The 25,665-nt window shown below is 61.3% G+C and overlaps 1 protein-coding gene across 1 annotated transcript in view; it reads right to left on the bottom strand.

Moving 5' to 3' along the window:
* Positions 1–5,469: 5,469 nt before the first annotated feature.
* NPHP4 (nephrocystin 4) overlaps positions 5,470–25,665 on the bottom strand; it is a 122,419-nt gene continuing 102,223 nt past the window's right edge. The window contains exons 19-30 of the mRNA XM_075993418.1: positions 20,819–20,944; positions 18,828–19,036; positions 15,869–16,095; positions 15,481–15,667; positions 14,611–14,694; positions 12,994–13,150; positions 12,266–12,351; positions 11,610–11,695; positions 10,578–10,749; positions 9,282–9,461; positions 6,564–6,707; positions 5,470–6,067 (exon numbers count right to left, since the gene is read on the bottom strand). Coding sequence (XP_075849533.1) covers positions 5,927–6,067; positions 6,564–6,707; positions 9,282–9,461; positions 10,578–10,749; positions 11,610–11,695; positions 12,266–12,351; positions 12,994–13,150; positions 14,611–14,694; positions 15,481–15,667; positions 15,869–16,095; positions 18,828–19,036; positions 20,819–20,944 — 1,799 coding nt within the window. The 3' untranslated portion in view covers positions 5,470–5,926. The remainder of the gene's footprint in view (positions 6,068–6,563; positions 6,708–9,281; positions 9,462–10,577; positions 10,750–11,609; positions 11,696–12,265; positions 12,352–12,993; positions 13,151–14,610; positions 14,695–15,480; positions 15,668–15,868; positions 16,096–18,827; positions 19,037–20,818; positions 20,945–25,665) is intronic.

Raw genomic sequence — 25,665 nt, forward strand, 5'->3', positions numbered from 1 at the left:
CCCTTGTCACAGGAGCAGAGCCGGCTGCCACGCCTCAGACCTCGGCACGTCACGGTGACAACCCCAGGGCTGTCCCCATGGTAACTGGTATTCCATAAAGGTGTTCAACTATATTTTTACCATCATTAAGAAAACGGTTGGCATCAGAAGAGAAACTTTCTCATTGTGAGCAGCACTTTCTGTGCCACAGGTATGTAGGAGAACAGCGGAGTGCCCCTCCAAGGTTACTGGAAGATTCCAGGGTAGAATTAAGAGAGCAATTTTGAGTGGCTGCAGCTCCTGGCCCCTTTCCAGCCCACAGGGAACTTCCGGAGGCTTCCTTGCTAGAGAGACAGCGGGAAAGTTCCGCTCAGCTAAGCGGCCATGCAAGAGGGTCCTTAGGAGCCCCTGACTTCAGTTCTCCTGTCAAATGTCGATGGGCCGGGCTGGAGTTTTCTAAAGTTGGATTTTGCCGTGGGAAGAGCTTCCTGGAGAAAAGAGCAAGTGTGCGCCAACAGATCCTACTCCGCCAGCCAGGACTCGGCGGCCTGCGGCTCCACGCCTCGGCGCTGCCTTTCTGCTCAGACGGCGTGGAGGTGGGGCAGGGGCCGGGGGCAGAGGCCTGGCCCCCCCAAAAGGCAGTGGAATCTTGGGGAAGGGTCAGCCTGGCCGGGGAGCAGCTCGGTGACTCAGCTTCATTCGCGTTCAGTCCCTACTCGACAGACAGGCCGAGGGCACCGCGCTAGGCTCCGGGGAGTAAAAGATCTAATCACAAACACGGAGCAGAGCCTGGTGAATTGGAAGTCCTTCATAAATGCTAGCTCTTAATTATTATTTGTTTAGACCAGTATTGTTGCGATTCAGTGGTGATAAAGAGAGACTGTGTCCTCTTGGATCTGATTCTAGTGGGAGATAAATGAGAAGGTAAACAAACACACACACACACACACACACACACACACGCAGATTGCAACCGCCAAAGACAGTGGAGTAACTTGACAATGGGGCCTCAGCTGGCCTGTGCCATGTGATGAGCCACCCCAAACCTCGGTGGCTCACACTACCCATTGGTTCAGCTTATGATTTGCAGTTGGCATCCGGGCTGGGGCTCAGCCAGGCAGATCTTTGGCCCAAGGCTGGGCATGGTGACCTTGGCTGGGCCCCTCGTGTGTCTGTCATCAGCCAGGGACTGCCTGACACGGGCCCCGGGGACGGCCGGGACACCTGGACCTCTCTCCATGTGTTCTCTCATTCTCCGATAGGCTCTTGTGGGCTAGTCCCCAGAGTGGCTTTGGGAGCCCAAGAGCAGAGGAGCAAGCAGAGTGGGCCTTGCCCGGAGGGGACACCACCCTACTCCTGCCACATTCTGGTGGTCAAAGGTTACTCAAGGACATCTCAGACCCCAGGGCAGGGACACAGCCCCACCTCAATGGAAGAAGCGGCCACATGTGTGACCCATCATGGGGAACTTCTACCTTAGACAGGTGCCTGGGCGAGGCCTCCATAGGAGACAGCACCACAGGAATGAGAAGAGCTGGCCACGCAGGAAGGTTCTAGGCAGAATGAAGCAAAGGTCCGGGCCAGCAGGGGACAGTGGTGGGAGCTGAGGCTGGTTGGGGGTGCGGGGACTCATGGACGGTTGTCAGGCTCGCATGTGACTCAGACAGCAGCAGGACTCAGGCAGGGAAGCAGGCAATCTGGCCCACGCCTACTTGACAATATTCAGACAAAACCCACAGGCGGTGGGTGGCTAGACAATGAACAAACGAAGCTGACAGTCAGGGTGATTGGGGGCAGGTAGAGGGAAAGGTCTCTTGGATAAAAGGACATCCGACCTCATCCCTGGCTGAAGCCAGGGAGTGAGGGACATGGATACCGGGGAAAGAGCATTCTAGGAAGAGGAAACGGCACATGCAAATGCCTGGGGGCACAGCCTGCTGGACACAGTTGAGGAAGAGAAAAGAAACACATGGCCACAGACATAGTACGGGGGATGGGGGATAGTGGCCAGGGCCTGAGGCCATCCCATGCACTCTGGCTGAATAAGTTGGAGGCCCCTAGAAGGTCCTGCCCTGACTGGTGTAGGGCCCAGCGGGACATCAGGACCCTAGCTCGGGGCCATGGCAACACCTCCAAAGATGGGGCAGGTGCAGACTTCGAGAAGGCTTACTGCTGAGGAGCACTTTTGCTCACGGCTGACCATGGGGTGCAAACCCCAAAGGAGGGTTGGGGACTGCCCAGAGGGGCCCCACACACACAGCCACTCCCGAGCCCAACCAGTCGGGGAGGTGGTTAGCCTGTCGAGGAGACCAGGGAGGCATCCTCCCGAAACGGCAGCAGCTCGGGCTGCGCGGGCTCCAGCTCTGAGCAGAGATCGTACCTTCTGGGGGCTCTGGGAGGCTCTGAGAATCTGATGACGGCCACAGAGCCTCCCTCCATGAACGTCCCTGTGCACAGAGAATCCACACATGATTTCGAGGGTTTCGTGGACTCTTGCTCCAAAGAGACAAGGGTGGGGACGCCTTGTTCCCACATGGAGGGGGACATGGGACACTGGCACTTCCCTGGGACCATGTGCACGGGCGCCGCCCTCACCGAGCTCTTGCTGCCCAAAGGGGAGGCAGCCTGCAGCGTCTGGCAGTGCACGGGGCGATGCCATGTGGCGAGGCTGGACCCCACCGCAGGTGTCCACAGGCAGCCTTTGTGCCACTTGCATCTCACTCCCCGACGGCGGTGGCCCTGAGGGGTGAGCCAAGTACGGGAACCGACAGGCGTCGCTGCTCCATCTGGGGGCTAAGGCAGAGGCCAGTCCACCAGTCCACCGCAGACCTCAGCTTCCCTGTGGCCCCTGCCCCTTTCTGAGCTCTCCAACGGCCAAGCAGACCTCGGGGGTCTGGCCTGCCCGGCATCCCTCCACTTCTTCCCTAACAGCCCCCATGAGTGGCCAGGTACCCCCCCCACCCCCATTCTCACTCTGCCCACCCCCTCCAGTTCCAGCGCTGGACGCTTAGAGTCACAGGTTCAGGGATGGACAAGTGACCTGGCCAGAGGTAAAGAGAGTGAAGCCTGGGACTTTCACTCAAGAAGAAAAATAGCTGTCTTTGCACTAAGGGGAGAGCCTGAAAGGCAGAGAGGAAACATGGAGAGACGTAGGCTGCTGACAACACCATCTGAGCACCTGGATCCAGCCATGCCTGAAGACCGAGCTCCCCCAGAGGGTATGAGAGGCAATCACAGCTGCCTCTTGGCCGATGCTGGTTTGAGCTGGATATCTGTCCCCTGCAAACCAGAGATCCCTGAGTAATGGTGTTGGCCCAATGAAAGTCCAGCAAATGTAGTGCAAAAGCAGGTCAGTGCACATGAGCTCCTGGCAAGCAGAATTAAGGGGGGAAATCTAAATGATTTATCATTTAAGGGACCACCACAGGTGGTCAGTAATGTGACCAGAAAGGCTGACAGCTAGACTTAAGGACTTCAAATTCCACTGAACAAGGCTGACCCCCCCTGCCCTCCCCTCCACCTGCCACCCACCCAGACGCAGGCCAAGCGTCACTGTATAAGGCGCTACCTACACAGCATCCTTTCCCAGGGCATGATCTTGTTCCTGATGCAGAGGAAGGACACCGAGAGGGGACATGCCCTGCCCCAGGGCACAAGGGATAGGGCCACCCACCCTCCAAGCTCAGTCTCAAGTCACCCCCATGCAAGTCCCAGCCACATGGAGCCTCCTGCGGGCTGGTGGCCCAACAGCGGGACGACAGGTAGCCCAGGGCACCCGGCTTGGCCAGAGAAGGGGACACTAACTAGAAACCCCTCATCCTCGGCACCCTACAGACGGGACCCTGGGGGCAAAGGGAAGGAACCTTCTGGAACAGGGCCATGTCACCTCTGCCCACATTCCTGCAGGCAGGGAGTGGGAGGACGTCCCTCCCACGAGGACACTGCTGGTCCGATGGCATCTGGCATCGGTGGGAGGGGCTGAGGATGACCAGGAACAGCCCTGCAGCCCCCCACACAGGACCTGTTGCCCTGCTCCCACCTGCTCCGCCCGTTTTGTCCTCACAGAAGTCGTGCATAGTGGGAGCCACACGCTCCCCCACTTGGCCGAGGAGACCGGGGTACAGAGAGCAGCAGAAGCAGAGCGAGGTGGGAAGGGAGGGTGGGATGGAGCTGGGGGAGGACAGGCCCTTTGGCCTCAGACAGGACGCTTGTCCTTGTCCTACCCACTGGAGGGTTCACACAAAGGCGGCGGCAGGATCATTTGTATTTCGAGACGGTCCCGCTGGCGGCTGAGAGCGCTGGACAGCAGGGCCGGTGCCAGGGCGAGGAGAGAGGCCAGGAGCGGCCCAGCAGGGCGGGGTGGCCGGCGTAGGCGGGCCCTGCAGCCGGGGCCTCGGAGGCCTCCCGGCTCCCATTAGGGCCCCTGGGGGCCTGTCTGAGCCAGGCGGGCGGGGTCTGCTGACTGCTCTTCCCCTAGTCCTAGAGACTCTGCCTCTGGGGAAAAACGCATCACCTTGGAGCACGGTTCTTTCAGGGCTGGGTTCTTGCGATAAAATTTACCTTGAGAACTCGAGCCTCAGATCAGCCCAGGCCGCTGACAGCGAGGCCCACGCTGCTCCGCGCAGCCGCTGGGTCCTGTTGCCAGCACGGCCGCCCCGAGCTTCTCTGTTGCACCGAAGGTTCCCCTGGGGAGGGCGTCCTCCCTGGATTACACCAGGCCTCCCTCCCCGGGAAGACAGACCCTCATTGCTGGTTACACGAGTATTTAAGACCTCAGGGGCCTTGTGGGCCCCCAAGCCCCTTCTCTGTCTGTGTCTTGAGGCTGCTGTAACAAACCGCCACACACTGGGCAGCGTACAACGTAATCACCTCTCCCACCGTGCTGCAGCCACAGGGTGGCCAGGGCGGGCTCCCTGCGGAGGCTCTGGTGGCTGCCTCCCTCCCACCGGCCTCAGTCACCACACGGCTGTCCTCTGTGGGCTCTCTTGTGTTTCCTACAAGGACTGGAAACGGAGACGCTGCTGAGTGTGGCCCACGAGAGGCGTCTCCACGCCCCCAGCAAGGATGCAAGAGAATGCCACAGTTCTGACCTCCAGGATCTAACTAAAGTGCACGGGGACCGTGTCACAGTCAGAGCCTGCACAGAAGCAGCAGGGACTGAGAGCCACCAGAATTACTGCGAAGAGCAAACAATGTCACTGCGGTACCAGTGGGGACGCGTGTTCCCTGCTAGGTCAGCGGCGGCCGCGACACAGCCCTGCACTCAGAGGGCAGGACCTGCAGCCCTGGCGCTCCCGCCGCCGGGCTCCCGCCCCCACCTAGGAGTCGCCCCTGTGGTGTCAGCACACACCTCCCTGCCCCGGGACAGGCCTGAGTGGACTCCCCACGCAGGCGCAGGGCACGGCCACCTGCCCCCAGCCACGCTGTCCTCAAGGGAAACCACACTTATGCTGCAGACAGAAAACGCAAGAAAACTGCCAACGGAGAAAACGTGAAAAAGTTCAGTATAATATTTTGCTTAATAACTTAAAAAACAGATGTGAAGGATTATTAATAGCAGTATAAAACATTGCATGGCAAATCATATATTATGTTTATACAAAATCCGGTAAGAGAAACATAATTCCTATCATCTGGGATGATTCGTAAAATACACTTTGCTAAAAGCAAATCAACACAGAGTTTCGGATGGAGACGGGCGGGCAGGGGCCGCTGGCAGGGGCCGCGCCAGAGCCACCGCAGAGCTCCCGCTCACACTGGCCTCGGTGGCCGTCAGCTGCTCCACCAGACACGGCGTTACAAGTGATGGGGGCTCCGCCCTCAGCCGAGTTCACAGGTCATCCGGCAGGTCCCCGAGGCCCGCGGCCGAGGGCAGGACGGAGCGCAGAGCAGCGCAGGCACGTGGGCAGGGGCCGGGGGCTGCAGGGAGGACGGGCGCCCCCCGCCCTCACTGGTAGACGACCTTCACGCAAAACGTCTCTTCGTTTTTGTCTTCGTGGTCGTTGATGTAAATGAGAATCTCCTCCTCCCCCACGCCCGGACCAGGGGCAAACTGCAGGCCGATCGTGTAGGTCTCTCCTCCTCCGACCTGGAAATGAGCGTCAAAATCCCAGCGTCCACCCCGGGCTGTCCCCGCTCTCATCCAGCCACCTCTCCGCACAGTCATGCACATCTGCGGCGGGACAGCGGCTCACAGGCGCTGCCCAAGGACGGTGAGCCCTCGGGGTGCACCTGTGGCCCGCCAGAGACCCCAGTGCCTGGGGAGCAGGGTGACACGTTACTCAGACCCCAAAGCACACTTATTTTCTTAGATAAGTTTCCCAGCGTTACGGTGAAGACCCCGGGCACGCCGCTCCTTCCCATTCTGGGGAGAAGCTTCGCCAAATCTCTGGCAAGTGAAGAAACATCGGGTCACCCAAGTGTAGGATGACACTTGTCACTCTCCCAGGACTCTGTGAAGACTGCCCCTGACTCAACGGAATCACTCCTAAAGGCAGTGCCAACCACCTCCTCCAGGTCACCCGCCCACCAGGCGCCGCCGCTGCCGGGAGCAGAGGCCGCCGCCTCCCGGGCGGGCGCCGCACCTGGAAGGAGTCCTCCTTGAACTGCAGCAGGTCCGGGTGGTCGCTGTGCAGGTGGTACGTCCTGCGGGAGGGGTAGGGGTTGGTGTAGGTGATCCGCTTGTTGACGCCCTTCCCTTCACCCACCGCCAACGTGATCTCGAAGGCCTGTGGACAGAAGGGACAGGGGGACGCTGTGGCCAGACTCAGAGGAACAGCCGCTGGGCCCTTTCTCCAGTATTTCCTGAGCCTGCTCTATGCCGCGTGTGCCCCAGACCCAGGGGGCCTCCATGCAGACAGGACGGACAGGCTCTCTGGGGCGTCCAGCCTGGGGGCAGACAGCACAGGAGCAAGCCCCCACTGCACAGCCCAGCCCTACACAGAACCACAGCCCACACAGAACCCCAGACCTGCACAGAGCCCCAGCCCTGCACAGAGCCCCAGCCCCACACAGATTCCCAGCCCTGCACAGAACCCCAGCCCAACACAGAACCCCAGCCCCACACAGAGCCCCAGCCCCACACAGATCCCCAGCCCCACACAGAGCCCCAGCCCCACACAGAGCCCCAGCCCCGCACAGAACCCCAGCCCAACACAGATCCCCAGCCCCGCACAGAGCCCCAGCCCCACACAGAACCACAGCCCCACACAGAACCCCAGGCCCACACAGGACCCCAGCCCCACACAGAACCCCAGCCCCACACAGAACCCCAGCCCCACACAGAGCCCCAGCCCCACACAGAACCCCAGCCCCACACAGAACCCCAGCCCCACACAGAGCCCCAGCCCCACACAGAACCCCAGCCCCACACAGAGCCCCAGCCCACACAGAACCCCAGCCCCACACAGAGCCCCAGCCCCACACAGAGCCCCAGCCCCACACAGAACCCCAGCCCCACACAGAACCCCAGCCCCACACAGAACCCCAGCCCCACACAGAACCCCAGCCCACACAGAACCCCAGCCCCACACAGAACCCCAGCCCACACAGAGCCCCAGCCCCACACAGGACCCCAGCCCCACACAGAACCCCAGCCCACACAGAACCCCAGCCCCACACAGAACCCCAGCCCACACAGAACCCCAGCCCCAAACAGATTCCCAGCCCTGCACAGAACCCCAACCCCACACAGAGCCCCAGCCCCACACAGAACCCCAGCCCCACACAGAACCCCATCCCCACACAGAATCCCAGCCCACACAGAGCCCCAGCCCCACACAGAACCCCAGCCCACACAGAACCCCAGCCCCACAGAGCCCCAGCCCCAAACAGAGCCCCAGCCCCACACAGAACCACAGCCGACACAGAACCCCAGCCCCACACAGAATCCCAGCCCACACAGAGCCCCAGCCCCAAAAAGAACCCCCACCCCACACAGAACCCCGGCCCCACACAGAACCCCAGCCCACACAGAACCCTGGCCCCACACAGAGCCAAGCCCCGTAGAGAACCCCAGCCACGCATAGAATCCCAGCCCCACACAGAACCCCAGCCCACAGAGCCCCACACAGAACCCCAGCCCCACACAGAACCCCAGCCCACACAGAGCCCCAGCCCACACAGAACCCCAGCCCACACAGAGCCCCACACAGAACCCCAGCCCCACACAGAGCCGCAGCCCTGCACAGAACCCCAGCCCACACAGAACCCAAGCCCCACACAGAACCCCAGCCCCACAGAACCCCAGCCCCACACAGAACCCCAGCCCACACAGAACCCAAGCCCCACACAGAACCCCAGCCCCACAGAACCCCAGCCCCACAGAGAACCCCAGCCCCGCACAGAGCCCCAGCCCCGCACAGAACCCCAGCCCCGCACAGAACCCCAGCCCACACACAGAACCCCAGCCCCGCACAAAACCCCAGCCCCGCACAGAGCCCCAGCCCCGCACAGAGCCGCAGCCCCGCACAGAGCCCCAGCCCCGCACAGAGCCCCAGCCCCGCACAGAGCCGCAGCCCCACACAGAGCCTCAGCCCACACAGAACCCCAGCCCACACAGAGCCCCAGCCCTACACAGAGCCCCAGCCCCACACAGAACCCCAGACCCACACAGAGCCGCAGCCCCACACAGAGCCCCAGCCCACACAGAGCCCCAGCCCCACACAGAGCCCCAGCCCACACAGAACCCCAGCCCACACAGAGCCCCAGCCCCACACAGAACCCCAGACCCACACAGAACCCCAGCCCCACACAGAGCCCCAGCCCACACAGAGCCCCAGCCCCACACAGAGCCCCAGCCCACACAGAACCCCAGCCCACACAGAACCCCAGCCCACACAGAGCCCCAGCCCCACACAGAGCCCCAGCCCACACAGAACCCCAGCCCACACAGAACCCCAGCCCACACAGAGCCCCAGCCCCACACAGAGCCCCAGCCCACACAGAACCCCAGCCCCACACAGAGCCCCAGCCCCACACAGAGCCCCAGCCCACACAGAACCCCAGCCCACACAGAGCCCCAGCCCAACACAGAACCCCAGACCCACACAGAGCCGCAGCCTCACACAGAACCCCAGCCCACACAGAGCCCCACACAGAACCCCAGCCCCACACAGAACCCCAGCCCACACAGAACCCCAGCCCCACACAGAACCCCAGCCCCACACAGAACCCCAGCCCCACACAGAACCCCAGCCCACACAGAACCCCAGCTCTGGTGGTCCGAGGCACACGGCTGAGGCCCTGCGGTGCCTTTGCAGGGAGCCCCCGTCCCCTCAGCCCTCGACGTCACACATACAGACCTTGGAAATGAGCGGCTGGCGGCAGGACAGGCACACGAGCCAGGAGGACACCAGCTGGTGACAGTCCACGTCGACCAGGTTGAGGTGGACGAAGCGGCTGCCCGCCCTGAGGGGCCGCACGCTGACGTGCAGGTCCTGCATCCCACGGGGCGGCAGCACAAAGACCCCTTTGGGGTCCGTCTTCAAGAACAAGAGCGGCAGGTTCAGGGCGGAGCCCCCGGGGGTCACAAACGAGGAATTCCCCCAGCACCTGCGGCCGGTCAGCCAGGACGCCCCAGGCCACAGGCTGCGCAGGGCCAGCCCACGTCTGCCGCCACGTCCCAGGGCTGCACTGGGCAAGCCCCTCCTCGCACACGGTCACTAATTACCCCGTGCGCCACCTCAGCAGAGAGAGACGGAAACCAGCTCCGGTGTAAGACACCGGCCAGGATTCGTGCTGTCTCCGCTACCCAGGTGTGTGACTGTGGCCAGGATTCGCACTGTCCCCGCTATCCAGGTGTGTGACTGTGGCCAGGATTCGCACTGTCCCCGCTATCCAGGTGTGTGACTGTGGCCAGGATTCGCACTGTCCCCGCTATCCAGGTGTGTGACTGTGGCCAGGATTCGCACTGTCCCCGCTATCCAGGTGTGTGACTGTGGCCAGGATTCGCACTGTCCCCGCTATCCAGGTGTGTGACTGTGGCCAGGATTCGCACTGTCCCCGCTTTCCAGGTGTGTGACTGTGGCCAGGATTCGCACTGTCCCCGCTATCCAGGTGTGTGACTGTGGCCAGGATTCGCACTGTCCCCGCTATCCAGGTGTGTGACTGTGGCCAGGATTCGCACTGTCTCCTCTATCCAGGTGTGTGACTGTGGCCAGGATTCACACTGTCCCCGCTATCCAGGTGTGTGACTGTGGCCAGGATTCGCACTGTCCCCGCTATCCAGGTGTGTGACTGTGGCCAGGATTCGCACTGTCCCTGCTATCCAGGTGTGTGACTGTGGCCAGGATTCGCACTGTCCCCGCTATCCAGGTGTGTGACTGTGGTTTCACCAAGTCCAGTGTCACCGTTACTACTGGCCTCTCAGTAATTCTAAAAATTGGCCTTTGGGGCTGATTCATATGTCACTCACCCCCAGTGACACGTCTAAGAGAAGGTGATTGAATGAAGCCTTTGGTAAGAGTGTCACTGGTCACTGAAGGTGCTGTCAAAGCATCAGGACCAACCGCTGCGCTGCGGCCAAATGCCTGCTGTCCCGTCTCGAGGGGAGAGTGAGGGGAAGGCCCAGAAGAGCCCCCCACAAAAGCCGTACGTACCTTCAGCTCCTGGGGGTGTGAGGTGAAAGCTCTCACTTTCCGCACTGTCTGTGTCCCCCGAAGGACAAGGGACAGGCGAGTCAGCTGGCCTGTGATGCAGGAGACGTCCACGCGCTGCAGGGAGTGCAGATGGACCTGCCACGTCTGCACGGGTGCCACCAGCCAGCGGTCCCTGCAGCAGGACAGCAGCCATGGGCACTTGTCCTTGAGGACGGCAGCACCAGCCCGAGAGAGGTGGACGGCGCTGCCAGGAGGCTGGGGAGGCCGCACGGGGACAGCCTTGGAGGACGGGGCCGGGGAGACAGCGCTGGGCCGGCCGCTCTCGCCCTCGGCCTCTCACCCTCCCACCTAAGCCAGACGCTCCGGGGTGACGCTGTGGCTTAGACATCGCCTGTCTCTGCACCCAGGACACTGCCTGGCCACTGCTCAGGCCAGATATGTGTCCCGGACAAGCCTCAGTCCCCAAACAGGGGGCGAGGTCCTGCCCCCGCCCGTTCTCAGAAGCACTGCGGGGGATCCTCCGGTTCACAGCGGTTCTGGAGGATTCTCAAAGGGCCGCGAGATCCGACTTCAGAGGAAACAGTAAAGGGACCAGCTCATCCTAACGGGTGGGAGGTGGGGGCGGTCACACCACCGTCCACAGGCATCGAGGACAATGGCCGGCCACGTCCCATCTCCCCAGGAGGGACCACAGCCTGACTCCCTCAGTTCAGCTTGAAGATTCAGCAAGGAAACAATGACAAGAGGCTGCTGGGCCACTCCTGGCACTGTCACTCCTCCTCTTCGTGGGCACAAGACCCGCCCCACGTCTCTCAGGCTGTGGGAGCCGCTCCGGAGCCCAGAGGACGCTGCCCAGGGCCGGGCTGGCCACAGAGCCAGCAGAACCCCGCCTCCCAAAGCAGCAAGCGGCCCGAGGAGCTCCCGCTCTCGAGCTTAGGAAGGGGCCAGGCCCACTTTCAGTCCACCGGCAGCTCCCAGACCTGCCTCCTCCCCACCCCCGCCCTGTCCCCAGACCCGGGCCCGCACACTTACGAGTAGATGAAGACAAAGAAGTCTTTGATCTCCGGGCTTGGACCACTAGCCACCTTCAGAAACACATCCCGAGGTTCCCTGGGGCCCTGCCAACCAGATGCGGGCACATGAGGGCGCAGGCCACCCTTTCTCAGCTCTGCTTGACCCAGCCTGGCCTGGCCACAGCAGGTGGGAGCCGGCCCCTACCCCAGTGGATTTATTAATCTCCTGTACTAGTCGGAATTCACTATTCCGTTCACTGTGAAGGAGAAAATCATTAGCTTCTTGATTTTGTATGGATCTCAATAATTACATTCTGCAGGAGATGTTATCCCATTTCCTAACTAGTCATAACACAATTATCGCCCTTATCCTTTACACAATGGTAATTAATAAGTGCCTTAATTACCATTCACTTTATTCACTTTGCTCCATGCCTTTTTAAAATTTAAATTCAGATGATCAAGGAACTGATCTGCTAGTGGAAAAAATAGAAACACATTCATAAAGTTCTCATAAGGATGTCACAATAGCCTTTAGCACCTTGGAAAGAAACCACTTAGTCAAAAACCTAAGAGGAAGAGGCCCCCAGGAGACCGGCGAAGGGTAGGGACGGCGTGCGTGGGTGGGGACTCACAGGAACCACCTGCCGGAGCCGGGCCCACAGCACAACCTACCACGTTCTGGGTCTCACAAATGACGTTCGGGTCACTACATCGAACGTGGACCGGGGGCTCCTCGCCGGGCATTCCTACTCGAGCACCTGGAATAGGGAAGATGTCAAAGGAGTCTTCTCCGCGGCCTGGGCCTGTGCTGCAGACAGCCCTGCGTGTCACATCATCTAGGACAGGCCGGGGCCTGTCACAGGTGCTCAGCGAACACCTGCTGGTCAAGTGGACGCCGCCACCTCTACCCCAGGAAGGCACCGGTGCCCTGTGCACTCCTGCGAGGACACTGGCCCTTCCGCCCCAACATGGCACGTCCCTTAGCTACCTCTTCAGGGGACCATCGAAAGGGAAGCACCCAGAAGCGCTCTGGAGCAGAGAAGGCCGCCCTGTGTTCTGAAGGCACCACTGGAGACAGGGGAGCTGTCCGCTGAGGCGGCAAGGGTCCCCAGGCACGACCCCCCACCCCCGCCTAATAGGGACAGGCCTGGACCACGGGAGCTGTGACTTTTAGAACAGTGGACTCAGCCACCAAATGTGCACCTGTCACTGCAGAGGAGGCAGGAAGGCTGCCGTCTCATTCATAAAGGCAGGTGGCAGGACTTACAATGCACCACATGTTGCTGGTGTAGCGGCACCAAGGGATGAAGTAAGGATGCCATCTGCCACCCTTGGGGGGACACTGTTTGCAAACAGGTGAACCTGCAAAATGCCAGCCACAGGGTCAGCAGGGCACCTGCCTGGAAGAGTGTGCCAGGGAGGCAGGCGGATGGCCTTCTTCAGGAAGGTGAGCTCCGGGTGATAGAAGCGGAAGACCTGGTCCACCACGTGGGGCTGGGGTTCCACGGTGAGGCAGAGCACAGCGATGGGCTTGCCACCGCCCGCGCGGAACAGGACCTGAGGGGGAGCAGACCACGCCGGCGTCACGACTGGCAGGCGGTGTGTGGGCAGCTCCACATCCCCTGTCACCAAGACCCTCTCACCCCCTCAAACGAGATGGGAAGTCCAGGTGTCGTCAGAGAGGCAGGGACAGAGTCTGCAGTGGCAGGTGCCCACTCGAGGGGACCGCTGAGCAAGGCCCCGGCCAGCACCCAGCACAGGGCTCACATGTGGACGCGCTACTGCCATTTCTCTGAGTGGGGCGCCCCTCGATGCCAGTGGAAAAGTTCTGCAGTTCCAACACCAAAAACGACTTCACCCAAAATCCCACCTTCCTGTACCCCGCACGGGTGTGTGCAGAAGTCATTCCAGAAGGACCTCAACATTAACGCCACCAGGTCCTCCTGGGTGGCAGTGGAGGTCGCTGTGTTCACGGTCGAGCACATTAGCACAAGCTCTTTGATCCCAGATGGTAAAAAGAGGGTGTGCCTCAACTGAAAGGCCTAGACATAGAGACTTGCCTCCTGTTTTTAAAAAATGTTATTTACTAAAAAAACTTATTTGTCCAAAAGAGGTACTAATTTGGACAGCTGATGTAATGGGCATCTTTATTTCATTATACACACACATGCACACACGTGTGCCCCGAGATACATGTATATGCACATATGCACACACGCATGAACATGCTTATACATGTGCACAAGTACACACAGAGGGAGTGGGGGAGGGGTAAGAATGGAAGCAAGATCTTTCTGAATATAATCTGGTTTTATATTTTGATTTTGGACTTGTTTAAATGTTCTTAGTTAATTTTAAAACTAAATTTTAAAAAAGGAATCTCTATGTATTGAAAATAAACTACAACAAATCTGTCTATCAAGTTGGTGATACAACTGCCCAGAGAAGAAATCGTTAAGTAAATTTAAAACACAGGACAAAAAGGACTAGGACAAAAGCACCACCCAGAAATCTCAACTGCAGTGGCCTTGCTCGTGGCTGGCACGGATACTGTGAAACACACGCAAACACACGTGTGGCCGGTATGGCCAGCAGCGTTGGGCCGAAGGGGCTTGACCAGCGTGGTCAGCGGATGGGTCCCAGCAGCCACGGGGACCACTGGGCTTCACGCCCAGAGGGTGCAGGGCGGCAAGAAGCCAAGCTGCCAGGGACGTGTCCGTGCCAGACCCTCACCCAGGGGCTGCCCAGCATCTGGGGAAGCTGCCACTGCCCTGCCAGGACATGAAGAAAGTCCACCTCTGAGGCCCTGCCCCCATCCCACCCCTGCCCCAAACCTGGCCTGACCCCTCCCCTCTAGGAGGGCAGAGAAGGGCACACGGGTCAGGCCCAAAAGGACCCACGTGACGGCAACCTAATGACACACTTGGTTCAGTCTACTAGGGAGACACCGGCTCGCACAGCAAGACCACGGGAAATCTCCGGAACGCCCGGGACCAGCCTGTCTCCTGCCCCTTTACCTTGGCACGTTTGGTGGGCATTGTGCTGGACGTCCAAGGTGACCCGGCCTCTGTGCCCTTCTCGGAGCTCAGCTCAGCAGAGGCCTGTGAGAAACCAATGAGCACAGGCAGGTCAGCAGGTGGCGTTCTTGGGTGACCAGCACCTACACGCATGGGAAAAGCTGCCACCCTGGGCGAAGAGCTCGGGGTGACCTCGTTCACTCTCACGCCACCTCTGGGCAGCGACTGTCGTCAGGCAGCCTCGTTACACCAAAGAGGAAGCTGGGGCTGTCGTCAGGCAGGAAGTGGCAGATCCCAGATCATGACCTGGCTCTGCCTGAGGTCCTCCCAGTGTCCTTACGGCCTGTCCCAAGAGCCAGCATGGAAACTGGGCACCTCCGGGAATCCCTGAAGCCCGCCCCAGGCGATGACCGCCACGCCACAGAGCTGCCTCGGAAGGTCAGCCGGGAGCCGAAACCCCCGCGCCTCCTGGTCGCCCACAGGGGCGGCGCCCGCCTCCCACGCACACCACCCCCAAGGCTGCACCCCGTGTGGGGAGCAATGCCACAGACGGGGGGCAAGCGACATCAACTGCAGAGCAGGAAACACCAGGAGATTGCAAGCCATTAGCTCCGCCACGGAGTCAGAAAGCCTTTGACCGATTTACTAGAGAGACTTAGGAGGAGACGGTCCAGGCTCGGGGACAGCCACCAGGCAGGGAGAGCCACCAGGCGGGAGGAGAAGGCTCTGGCTGCCGCGCACGGCGTGGGTGTCGCGGCTCCCGCTGAGTGACAGGCAGGGGAGGAACACGGGCGGAAACTCGAGGGCGTCCCTGGCTTCCCACTGCCATCTAGCTGAGTGACATTTCCCAACTGTGTCCGACAACCACACCTGCACCGAGGCCGGCGGCCCCGCGGAGAAGCTCTGGAACTTGAAGGGGACGTGGGCGGTCTCCCGGGGGCGCAGGAAGAGCTGCGGGGCCAGGCCGCCGCGCAGGTGGAACATGTCCTCCTCCACGGGCGTGTGCAGGCCGGCGGCGTCCTTGAAGTACTTCCATTCCTGAGCGTCCACGACGACGCTGGGGAGGGAGGGATTCTTCCAGGCAGGGCCCGAGGCAGGACACAGCCCACCGCCCAGAGTGGCCCTCGGCGAAGCCGGCGGCGGCGGCAGGGCCCGCCCTCGGGCAGCCGGACTCCAGCCAGCTCGGAGGCGGCGCCCGGTGGTGCCGACTCAGACAGACCCGGGCAGGGGCCGCGACGGGAGGGCTGCCGAGACCCACCTGAGCTCGGGGTTGTCAATCTCCACGGTCACCGTGTGCTGCGTGTTGTGGGGGTTCTTAAGCGTGAACTCAAAGAACTCGGCGGTGCCCAGCGAGGCGTAGAGCGTGTGCTGCGTGGTGATGGCCAGGCTCAGCGCGCTGGCGATGCTCTCGGCCTTGGCGCGCTCCCGGTAGGCGGCGATGACCTGCAGGTCCCGCAGGTGCTGTGCACGGACGCTCTGCTGAGCCTGCGAGACGGGGGCCAGCGGGTGGGCAAGTCCGGGCGTGCTACCTCCTTGAGGGCCCCAGTTTGCCGGCCCCCGACTGCACACCCCCACCCCAGAATACCAGTTTCTCCTGGAAAATGACCAGAACCGCCCCCTTCCTTGACCGCGTGGCCAGGGTGGGTCTCAGTTGGCGCTGGACAGATTCACTGGCCATCGAGGAGTCCACGCACAGCCCAGCTCCCTCTGCCCTGGCCTGCGGGCGGCGGCCCGGGGAGCGGGGTCTGCCCTGCGCGCTCCGAGAGGCTCTGCGCGGCTGCGGGGCTGGCGCCAGGGACGGCGGGAAACCGGCAGCAGTGGTTTCAAACAAAAGAGGAGAAAACGGCCCCCAAACTGAGACAGGTGACAGGGCTCACCTGGCCAGGTCCCCAGCGTGGCACCAGAGTCCACGGGAGGGAACATGTCCCTGTCACGCTGTCTCAGTGCCCCAAATGACCTCACGCTGGGTCAGGGTGCAGACACCCAGCACAGCGTGTGGACAACCCGCACACGACCTTAGCGAGGCTCGGCCACCCCCTCGCTGGTGCCCCAGGGACCCCGTGGGCTCGGCCAGCAGGACGTGCTCTGCAGCGTGGACACTGGCTTGCTTTTCTCGTGTGCCTCGCGTTAAGAGGGAGCCCGTCGCAGCGCAGCTGCCGCGCAATGTCTGAGGCCTGGACAGGGCCACCCCGTGGCTCAGCGTCAGCCAGGCTGCAGCTGCTCCCAAACCCGTCTCAGCCAGGCACCAGGAACCTTCGGTCTCGCCCCAGGGGGCTGTGACGTCAGAGGGGACGGGCTGACTCGAATGCTCGAAGACTTTCACTTGAAAGGTGAGGAGGAAATCTGCTCTCTGACTTACATGACTTCGGATATGACCTTTCTACCATGCGAACCTCGGCCTCACTCTGCAGAGGCGAGGATGCCGAGCCTCTGCCTCCCCTGGGATCTGGACACGGGAGGCGGCCGTGCTGACACGGGAGGCCCCTCCGATGGGCTGTGCTGGGCAGCGGGGCCGGGCCGGGGTTAGGACGCGAAACAGAGCAGGGATTCAAAGGGTGCACTGCTCTGACCCACGACCTAGCGGAGGGGACAGAACCTACTTGCCCACCAGTGAAGTGGTCCCCAGGATGACACGGGGTGGGTTTTGGGGGTGCAGCCACTTGGAGACGGGAGAGAAGCTGGCCTATTAGACCGGCTGTCCTGGACGGGGCACAGCGATGGCCGTGCCCTGGGTCACCGTGGATCTGATGGTCAAAGCGATGGGTAGGGACAGCGTGAACCTGGGGGCTGTGAGGAAGGCACCTTCCTGTCCACTCCTGCCTCCTTCCATCCTGCAGAGGACACTGTTGGCCGAGCACCCCACAGGAGACATGGTGACTCTTGACACCAGAGCGAGAGCCAGGCAGGCACAGCCCTGCCCTCCCTCTCCTCTCGTTTCTGGGACCCACCCGCCTGAAGATGGCACCAAGTGTTCACACTGCTCCTGCCCGGGCTGTGGGTTCAGCAGCAGAGACCTGTCTGGGGTAATGCCTGGCGGCAGCCTGGCGTTACCCATGCCAGGGTGAGTGTGTCTGCAGGTCCCGGGCTCAGTGTTAGCAGGTGCACTTGCCTACGGGTATCAGCCATTCTCCATTATTAGCTTTATCAATAAAGAGTCATCAGTAAAACAGAGGTGACACTTTAGTCCCCATCAGCCACACTCTTGCCTTATATGCTAGTAAAGGCGGTGAGGTTCACTGGGCCCCTGTGTCCCAGCACCCAGCACACCCACCCAGGGACCCAGATGCTGGTTCAGGGACAGACCTCTGCCCCGCACAGCAGTGAGGCCCAGGGAGCCCCATGCTGGAATTCCGGGAAGTACAGCTCTCTGTGGCTCTGGCATCAGGTGAAAACATTAGACTTGGGACTTGTGCCACCGTTTCGCTCCCACGAGGAGCAATCCCGCAGCTGTTGGGATGCGTCCCTGCAGGGGCCTGACGGTGAAGCCAGGACACAGAGGCCAGGGGGAGGTAGGGAGACCCAGACCTGGGGGCCAGTTGCAGCCCCAAGCTGCCACTACCCTGGGGCAGGCCAGCTACCGTGTCAACAGACGGGCTTGCTGGGTGAAGAAAACCGAGCAGTGACCAAGTCGTCCCAGGCTCGATGTGTGGGGACACCTGCTCACAGTGGAGTGGCTGGGCCCCGGAGACCCCGCGGGCCAACGTGCCTTGGACTTTCTGTCACTCGCAATCCCCACCCCAACCCCAGGGAGCTGAACCTGCGGTTCTGTCTTCTACGATCCCGTGAGGTACAACGAGTCTCTCCTCCCATTTCTTAGTCGCAAAATACTAAAGGGTCTACCTAGATTTTCAGCCAAAAAAGGAAGCTTTTCTAGTTAGAATAATTCCACTGGCAACCAAGACAGTGATGTCATTCAGAGCTCTCGTCCCCAAACCTGGGGGACCTCAGGACCGCCTGCAGAGCTTTCTTAAAAGCCCAGGCTCCGAAGGTGCCCCGCCCACCCCAGCCAATTAGCACCAGAATCTCCAGGGGGGAAGCCCAAGAATCGGCTTTTATTAAAAGCTCTCCCGATAATTCTGACTGGAAAATTTCCCCTGGTGGCTGGAAACGCCCATTCTCTCATGTCCCGCAGCTAGCGGGAGCAAGACAAGCGAGTGCTGGAGGAGGGGAGGGGCAGCGGCACGGCGACAAACCCGACAAACCCGGCAAACCCTCACCAACAGGCTGGTCCCGCGCCGGCCCAGCTCTCCTCCCGCCTCCTGCAGGCGCACGGACCGCATCCGCTCCAGCTTGCGCCTCCGGACGGCGTCCACCTCGCAGCTGGCACCCTGGGGCGCCTTGGTCCCGCGGGTGTGGGTCAGCAGCACGGCGGCCAGCTCGCTGTCCACGTCAGCCAGCTTCTGCGCTTGGACCACGTTTTTCCGCACTGGCAGGGGCAGAGAAGGAGGCAGGGTGGATAAACATCTCCCTTCCATGCACGGGCAGACGGGGAGGGGCTCCCAGGCCGCCTTACCCAGGGAGGCGGCTCAGAGCGAGCCTGGTTCTTTCGGCAGGCCCCGCCTGCACAGCTCTGAGCTGCGGGTACAGACGGTGACCCCAAAGCATGGTCACCACGGCACCCCCTACACCAGCCTCTGAAATCACAGTTCCGACTGTGGTGCTTAGATACACAGTTACTGTCAGGTGACTTTCTAGGGTGAAAAGTCAACGTTCTAGAAACTCACTCTCTCCGGACATTAAAAGGCCCGCTGACACCCTCGCCCAGGACTGCCAGCCTCAGCCCACAGGCAGCCCCCCGCCCCCAAGAGCACCGTTCTGAGCCCTCAGACGCACTGTCACATAGACCCTCAAACATGCCCCGTGTGGGGGTGTCATGAGCCCGGAGTTCAGATCAGGAACCAGGGATTCCGAGGGGTTGCACCCATGGCCAGAGGCCTCCAGCTTGTCAGGGGCAGGTAGAGCTCGGAGCAGGCCTGGCCCAAAGCTCCTGCTCTCAGCCCTGTGCCCACCCGCCCCTGGACTGCCTGGCCTCGGGCAGCACGTCTCCTCCCAGGCTGGCTCTGCTCACGCCCTGGACACGCTATGAAAGCCGCCTGGCAAACAGAAGCCAGAGCCCGGCACCAGCAGGCAAAAGAGCAGCCACACTGGGCGGACGTTCCCTTTCAGATACAGAGCTGGGCTTAGGGCGTCGGTGGAACTGTGCTCTGATGAGGCCGAGTCAATCGTTCCACCCGGCACAGGCGGGGCAGGTGAGGGGCACCCCAACTTAGGGCCTGGGTCCGTCCTGGCTCTCAGGCACCGCCAGCCTGCCCTCTCCCCAGCCTCTATCCGAAGACATCGGCAGCCCATGGCACAGCCGTCTGTCTCCTCCTGTCCCGCCTCTCCCTTTGTCACAAGTAAGCAAGTGCTGTTTCCAGGTTCCTCGCCACCATCCTCTCTCAGAGCCATTTAACTGCTTTCCAGATGCCACGAGCTGGCCTTCGATGGCCGCCCCAAAGGACATTTTACGTGTCTCTAGGGCACAGGTGTGAGGGGAGGCCCAGCCTGGATCGGGTCTGACCTGCACAGCCCCACGTGGGCAGGCTGGGGGTTTACAGCGAGTTCGGGTTTTCACACTGCAACGCCCCAACAAACGTCTCTCTCTTGGTTCCAGAGTGACCGCTCGGGACCACACTTGGGGGGGAAGGAAGCGCTGAGGACATTTTTAAAATTCCGTGCAGCTTCCTAACCCCACAACGTCACCCGACGGGTGAGACCTGGGCTTTCTAGCAGACACCTGTCCTGGTTCTGATCACGACAGGAACTGAAGGTCCCTGACCCCAGGAGTCATGGTGAACGTGGGGGACCGACGGGGCCTGTGGGTCCCCAGGGGCACCACGTCTCCCGCACAAGGCGCGGTTCCGTCGCCAGCCGCCCGACAGTCTCTCCCTAGATGGTTCTGAACTGAGGATGGAAACGGAGTGCCCGTCCTTCCAAGGGAGCTCGCAGGTCTCCGAGCTGCTCTAAATGGGTGCACCTGCCCACGCCCACGGGCAGCCACAGCCTGGGCCTGGATGCAGAGGGGCACCGACTCCACCACAAACACGCACACACGTGCACACGCACACACGTGCACACACATGCAGCTTTCCACCTCACTCCTCCCTGCCCCTCCCCCCACACCCACCATTCCCAACCCACCGCACGTGGCTCCGACAGCTCTACTCACGTCTTGGGCCTCCACTCGTGAGGAGGCTGCCTCCGGGGAAGCGGCTGGCCCCGTCGTTGGAGATGACTCGCGATCTGGACGGTGGCAACGAGCTAGGATTTCTCGCTTTCTGCTCACGCAAGTGCCCTAAATGAAAAACACCGCTGGCGTGAGATACTGACCCCCAGTCAGAGTCTGCGGAACAGACCAACCCACCGCGCCAGGCGCGGCAGCGCTCAGATCCCACCCACACCCTCCGACGTGCTGACGGCCCACGGTGCCACTCCCCAGCTCGGAATGCTCTTGCCATTAGGGGACCAAAGGGGGGGCTCATTTTTCTTTGAACCCTTTCATCTTGTGTTTTTTTTTTTATCCTCTTGCCATCTCAGCAACAGCCTGTTTCTCGAGAGGAACCAAAGCACGAGGCGCTCACAGTTCACTTGCACGCAGGTTCCCACCGCTGCCTCTCCAGGTCGCAAGGCGGCTGCTGCACAGCCCACCTGGGCCTTCTGCAGGTCGCACCGTTCACGGAGAGGCCTGTGTGCGCTCGTGCGTGCAAACGTCTGACTCCACGCACAACCTGGGCTGGAAGAGCCTCACCAAACTAGAACCTTCGCCAGAGCTGCCCCCATAGCAGCCGCCTCTGGAGAGCAGTGGTGTGGCCTCGGGACTAGCATGCCCACAGGGAGACACGTGACCACGGGAGCAGTGCCCCATGAGCCTGCAAATGTGAGCGTCCCCAGGGGACGTGGTGCTCACCCACGGGCATGCTCTCCGGCAAGGTCGGGGACCCACGGCCTCTGCCTGAACTCCCGGGGTGAGGCAGAGCACAGCTAATAAAGTCACGTTCCAAAACAAACCGCCCAAGTTGCACACAAAATGCTCGTGCTATCGACTTCTGCTAGTGTTATCACTTCCAACAAGAAAGTGTTGAACACCCACAGGCCTGGGGCATCCTGGCAACCTTTCTGGGAGCTATCAGAAGTGGGAACCCTTTCCTCTGGGCTCCCCACCTCTCTGCAACCCATCCCTGGCTCCGTCATTCCCTCAGGCCCAGGGTAGGGAGGGGCCTCTCCTGCTTGGCTGGGCCCCTCCTCTGGCCCTCGGAAGATCCACCCGCTGCTCTAGGCTCCTTCCCCTCTTGCCTGCCAGGAGCTGCTGTGTTCAAGAACAAGCTCAGTGCCAGGTGCGTCACATGCCCAGGTACCCACAGAGGAGAGCCACATTCTCCGTCCAACGCAGGCTCTGCTGGTAACAAAGGTGGAGTTTTGACCTCCCGCCACCTCACAGACACGTCTCTCCCAGAACAGCCCTGAACAGGCTGGAAAGGAAGTGCCCATCCTTCCAGGGGAGCTCGGCAAGTCCCTGAGCTGCTGTAAGTGGGTGCACCCCCTCGAAACCGGAGGGAACAGCAGCCTGGATTTCGGAAGGGCCTTGCAAGCCGGACACTGAACTGCAGCTGGTGACGCCCAAGGCAACAGAAGATCACCCCCCCAAACACTGCGCAGGGCAAAGGCCCCAGTCTGGAGGGGGAAAAAGACGAGATTTAGAAATTGCAGACAGACTGAGATCAATCTCCCACAAAATTCCAGGGGAGTTTACCTAGCAGATGGATGGAAGGCTCCAATCGGCTCCGTACAGCCACGATGACAGTCCCTTCTCTCCCTGAACCTACATTCTCGTAACGGGTAAGTTCCTCTGGTCATCTACAGCGTGTTCTATGGACCTCGGCCCACGCTGGGCTGGCCTGCTGCCACCTCCTACAGGCCAGAGCTGCTCCTGGTCACCTGCCCCCGCTGCCGTCTTCTTCACAGGCTTTCTCAAAGCCGAAGCTCAGGAAGCGACAGCGGCCAAGCTGCGACAGCGCTCGCTGTCCGCTCCAGGCTGCTGCACGGGCAGACGTGATTCCACTGCACATGCCGTCCCCGGGGGCAACTTCGAAGCTCATGGGTGCTCAAACATGGGGTCAAGCCACCTGCTCGACGCGCTGGGAAGTCTGCCTCGAGCCCAGGTTCGGCCAGAGAGCACTCGCGGATGTCCCTGAGGAGAGCTAGACGGCAGGGCCACCTCCCCCACCGCTGGCAGCAACCAGGAAGGCCAGTAACATATGTATCCGGTCATCTCTTCCCAGAGGAATGTCATTCTGGCCAATGCCACGGTAGCTGACAACGCCTCATCCCACTGTCCTTTCTCCTTGACCTCGACAACAGCATTGTCACTCGCAGGACAGCAGCACTGACCTCCCACCTGCTCAGGACCCCGCCACACCCCACGAAGACACGGCTTCTGTCTCCCCTGCTTGCCCTGCCCTGTGCTTCTGCCTGCAGGCGACCCACCTCCCTGCGGCCCCCGCAGCACCCACTCCCTCCACCTGGAAGGAGGACTGTTCTCGTCTTTTCTCTGCTCCCCCCTGCGGAGGGCCCCAGAGGCACCCCGCTACCGCGCCAGCCTGGCACCGCCACCTCCACTTCCACACTCTTCACGGCGGCTTCCATCCCCCACGTCCAACTGAAGTGGAGCCCTTCCAGCCGCGGCCACGGAGTCTCTGCCCAAACGCATCTTCACGCTTCCAGGGGATCCACTGGTGACCCCAACAGCAGCTTGTCGTCACGGGATCAAGATCCCTGTCCCTAAGGAAAGAATCCAACATCTGCGCCTCTCTGTGCAGACAGACGTTCACGTCTCACGGCCTGCAGCCTGCTCCTGCCTCTGCAGGCCGAGAAGGTCGGGATCGAGTGAGACGGGCACTCGGACTTGATCCTCAGTCACCTGTGAACCTTTCCACCGCTGCGCCACATACAGCCCAAGCATCACAAGGAAGAAACGGTCAGTGTCCTCAAGGAGTTGCCCGATGTGTGAGGAGAAATGGCAGACAAACGAGCAGCACAGGGCAGTGACAGAGTGTGGGGCAGGGAGGGGACAACTGCCTGATCCAGGGCCCAGCGCACTGGTGCCAGAGCCAGAACCGCAGGCACTGAAGTCGATATTCAGGCCTGGGGCCCCACCGCCTTCCGCATGACAGGGATGAAGCCCATCAGGCCCCCAGGCGCCCCAATTTCCTTCCCACGAGCTCAGCATTGGTGCAGGCTCCCCGCTGTCTGCATCTCTTCCCACGGGAATTTGTGGCAGGGGCGGCAGTTCGTGGCTGACAGTCTTGGCAAGCTCTCCATCACGTCCTGAAGACCCACTCCAAGGAGGGGCCTCCCAGTTGCCCAGCAGGTGGGCACGAAGCACCCACACTCCTGTGGGCAGCAGGGGCTCCGCCCCACCGCCGGGGGAGGCCTAGAGTCTTTCTCAAGCGCCTGCCTCCGACAGCTAGAGGCTCCCTGCATCACAGACAAGGAGGCCTTTGGTCCGCCCACGTCGGACTGGAGCGCGCTGGCCTGGCCTAAGGCTGCTGATGTGCACCACGCCGGCGCGTACAGAGAGACCACGGAAACCTGCAAGGTCGGGATGGGTCCCCACAGCTCGAGGGGGCAAGCAGCCATTGTCCTTGGAGCTCGGGCTCTCACGGGGACTATCGATGACGACAGGTGCAGCAGGTGGGACCAGCAGGATCCTGAGGGTCACCTCACAGACAAGGGACGCTGTCGGGCTTCACTCCACTTCCTCTTACAACATTTGCACCGAGAGCGTGCGGGAAAACAAACCAAAGAGCTGAGTTTGCACCTTACTTCTTCATTCTCACTCAGGAAGGGTCCGGGTAGCAAAGCAGGGCATGATCTGTGCTCGGGTTACCTGGAGCAGGTTTCCTTGCCCTCCGGTGGGACAGAGGGTCACGCTGGGACCAGCACATTTGCTGCAGGGGCAGAAATTCCCTCCAAACACACAGGGCTCCTGAGGCAGCCCTGCAGCTGGAGCAAAGCCACCGAGTGTCTGACTCACACTCGGCCATCTGCCAAAGCCCGTCACCACCTGGCTCTCTCTGAGGTGTGCGGTTAGCTGACGTCCGTCCCCTTAGAACACGGACGCTTGACCCGTGGGGCCGCCTGCCCTGACGCCTGCCTCTCCCGGGAAGGCCCCTCCAGGAAGGCTGCAGAGCACAGGTGACAGCCGAGCTCCCGGCTGGGCCCCCGTCCTATTTCGCAACCACGACCTCTGGGACAGAAGAAAACAACGTGGTCCTTGCAATCCCTCTGCGACAGGCGCTCACCGAACGACAGCGCAAAGGAGGCCGCTGCAGAGTGGAAGGGCTGGCCGCGGAGGAGGAGCACCAGGCAAGAGGACGGTCCTCTCCCCGTCATAAGAGCCACAGGAGCCCCGGCCGAGTTGGCGGCCACCTGTGTCCCCGTCCGTGGCACAGGCTGCCTCCAGTGGCCTCAGACGGAGACACGTGCATGGTGAGCGTGGCCAGCGAGGCAGGTGCAGGCCAGGGCCACGGCGCAGCCTCCAGGTGCGGACGCCCTGAAGGCCCCCGAGGCCGCCGCCCCAAGCCGCTGGCGGACAGCTGCCCGCTGCTCCACAGAATGACCAGTTTTGTGAAGAAATAAGAGATGTAACACTTTTTGTCTAGAAAATGCCAAGTGTCCAGGGGCGCCCCGGCTCCCGCGCTGAGACGCAGAGCGTGCGGCGGCGTCTGTCCTCTGTCCCGACCTCCCCGTCCCGCGGGCGCGGGAGCCTCTGCGCCGCTATCTCAGACTCGCTCTCCCACGAGCTTATCTTCCTCTTGCAGGCAAAGTATGAAAATGACAATTCGAGATAACGTATAATGGAGCCAATCTTTCTTCTGAAGATAAGATTTTAAAACCTGGAGTCACTGCACATTTGTGGGCTGCTGAATTAAATATAAAAACAACCGACGCAGTCTCGGAAGCAGAATGCCTCTTGCAACTCCCTTCGTCCTGTGAGCCTTTGAATGATGTCTGCTC

The sequence above is a fragment of the Microcebus murinus genome, chromosome 2 (genome assembly GCF_040939455.1).
Source record: "Microcebus murinus isolate Inina chromosome 2, M.murinus_Inina_mat1.0, whole genome shotgun sequence".
NCBI classification, from domain to species: Eukaryota; Metazoa; Chordata; class Mammalia; order Primates; family Cheirogaleidae; genus Microcebus; species Microcebus murinus.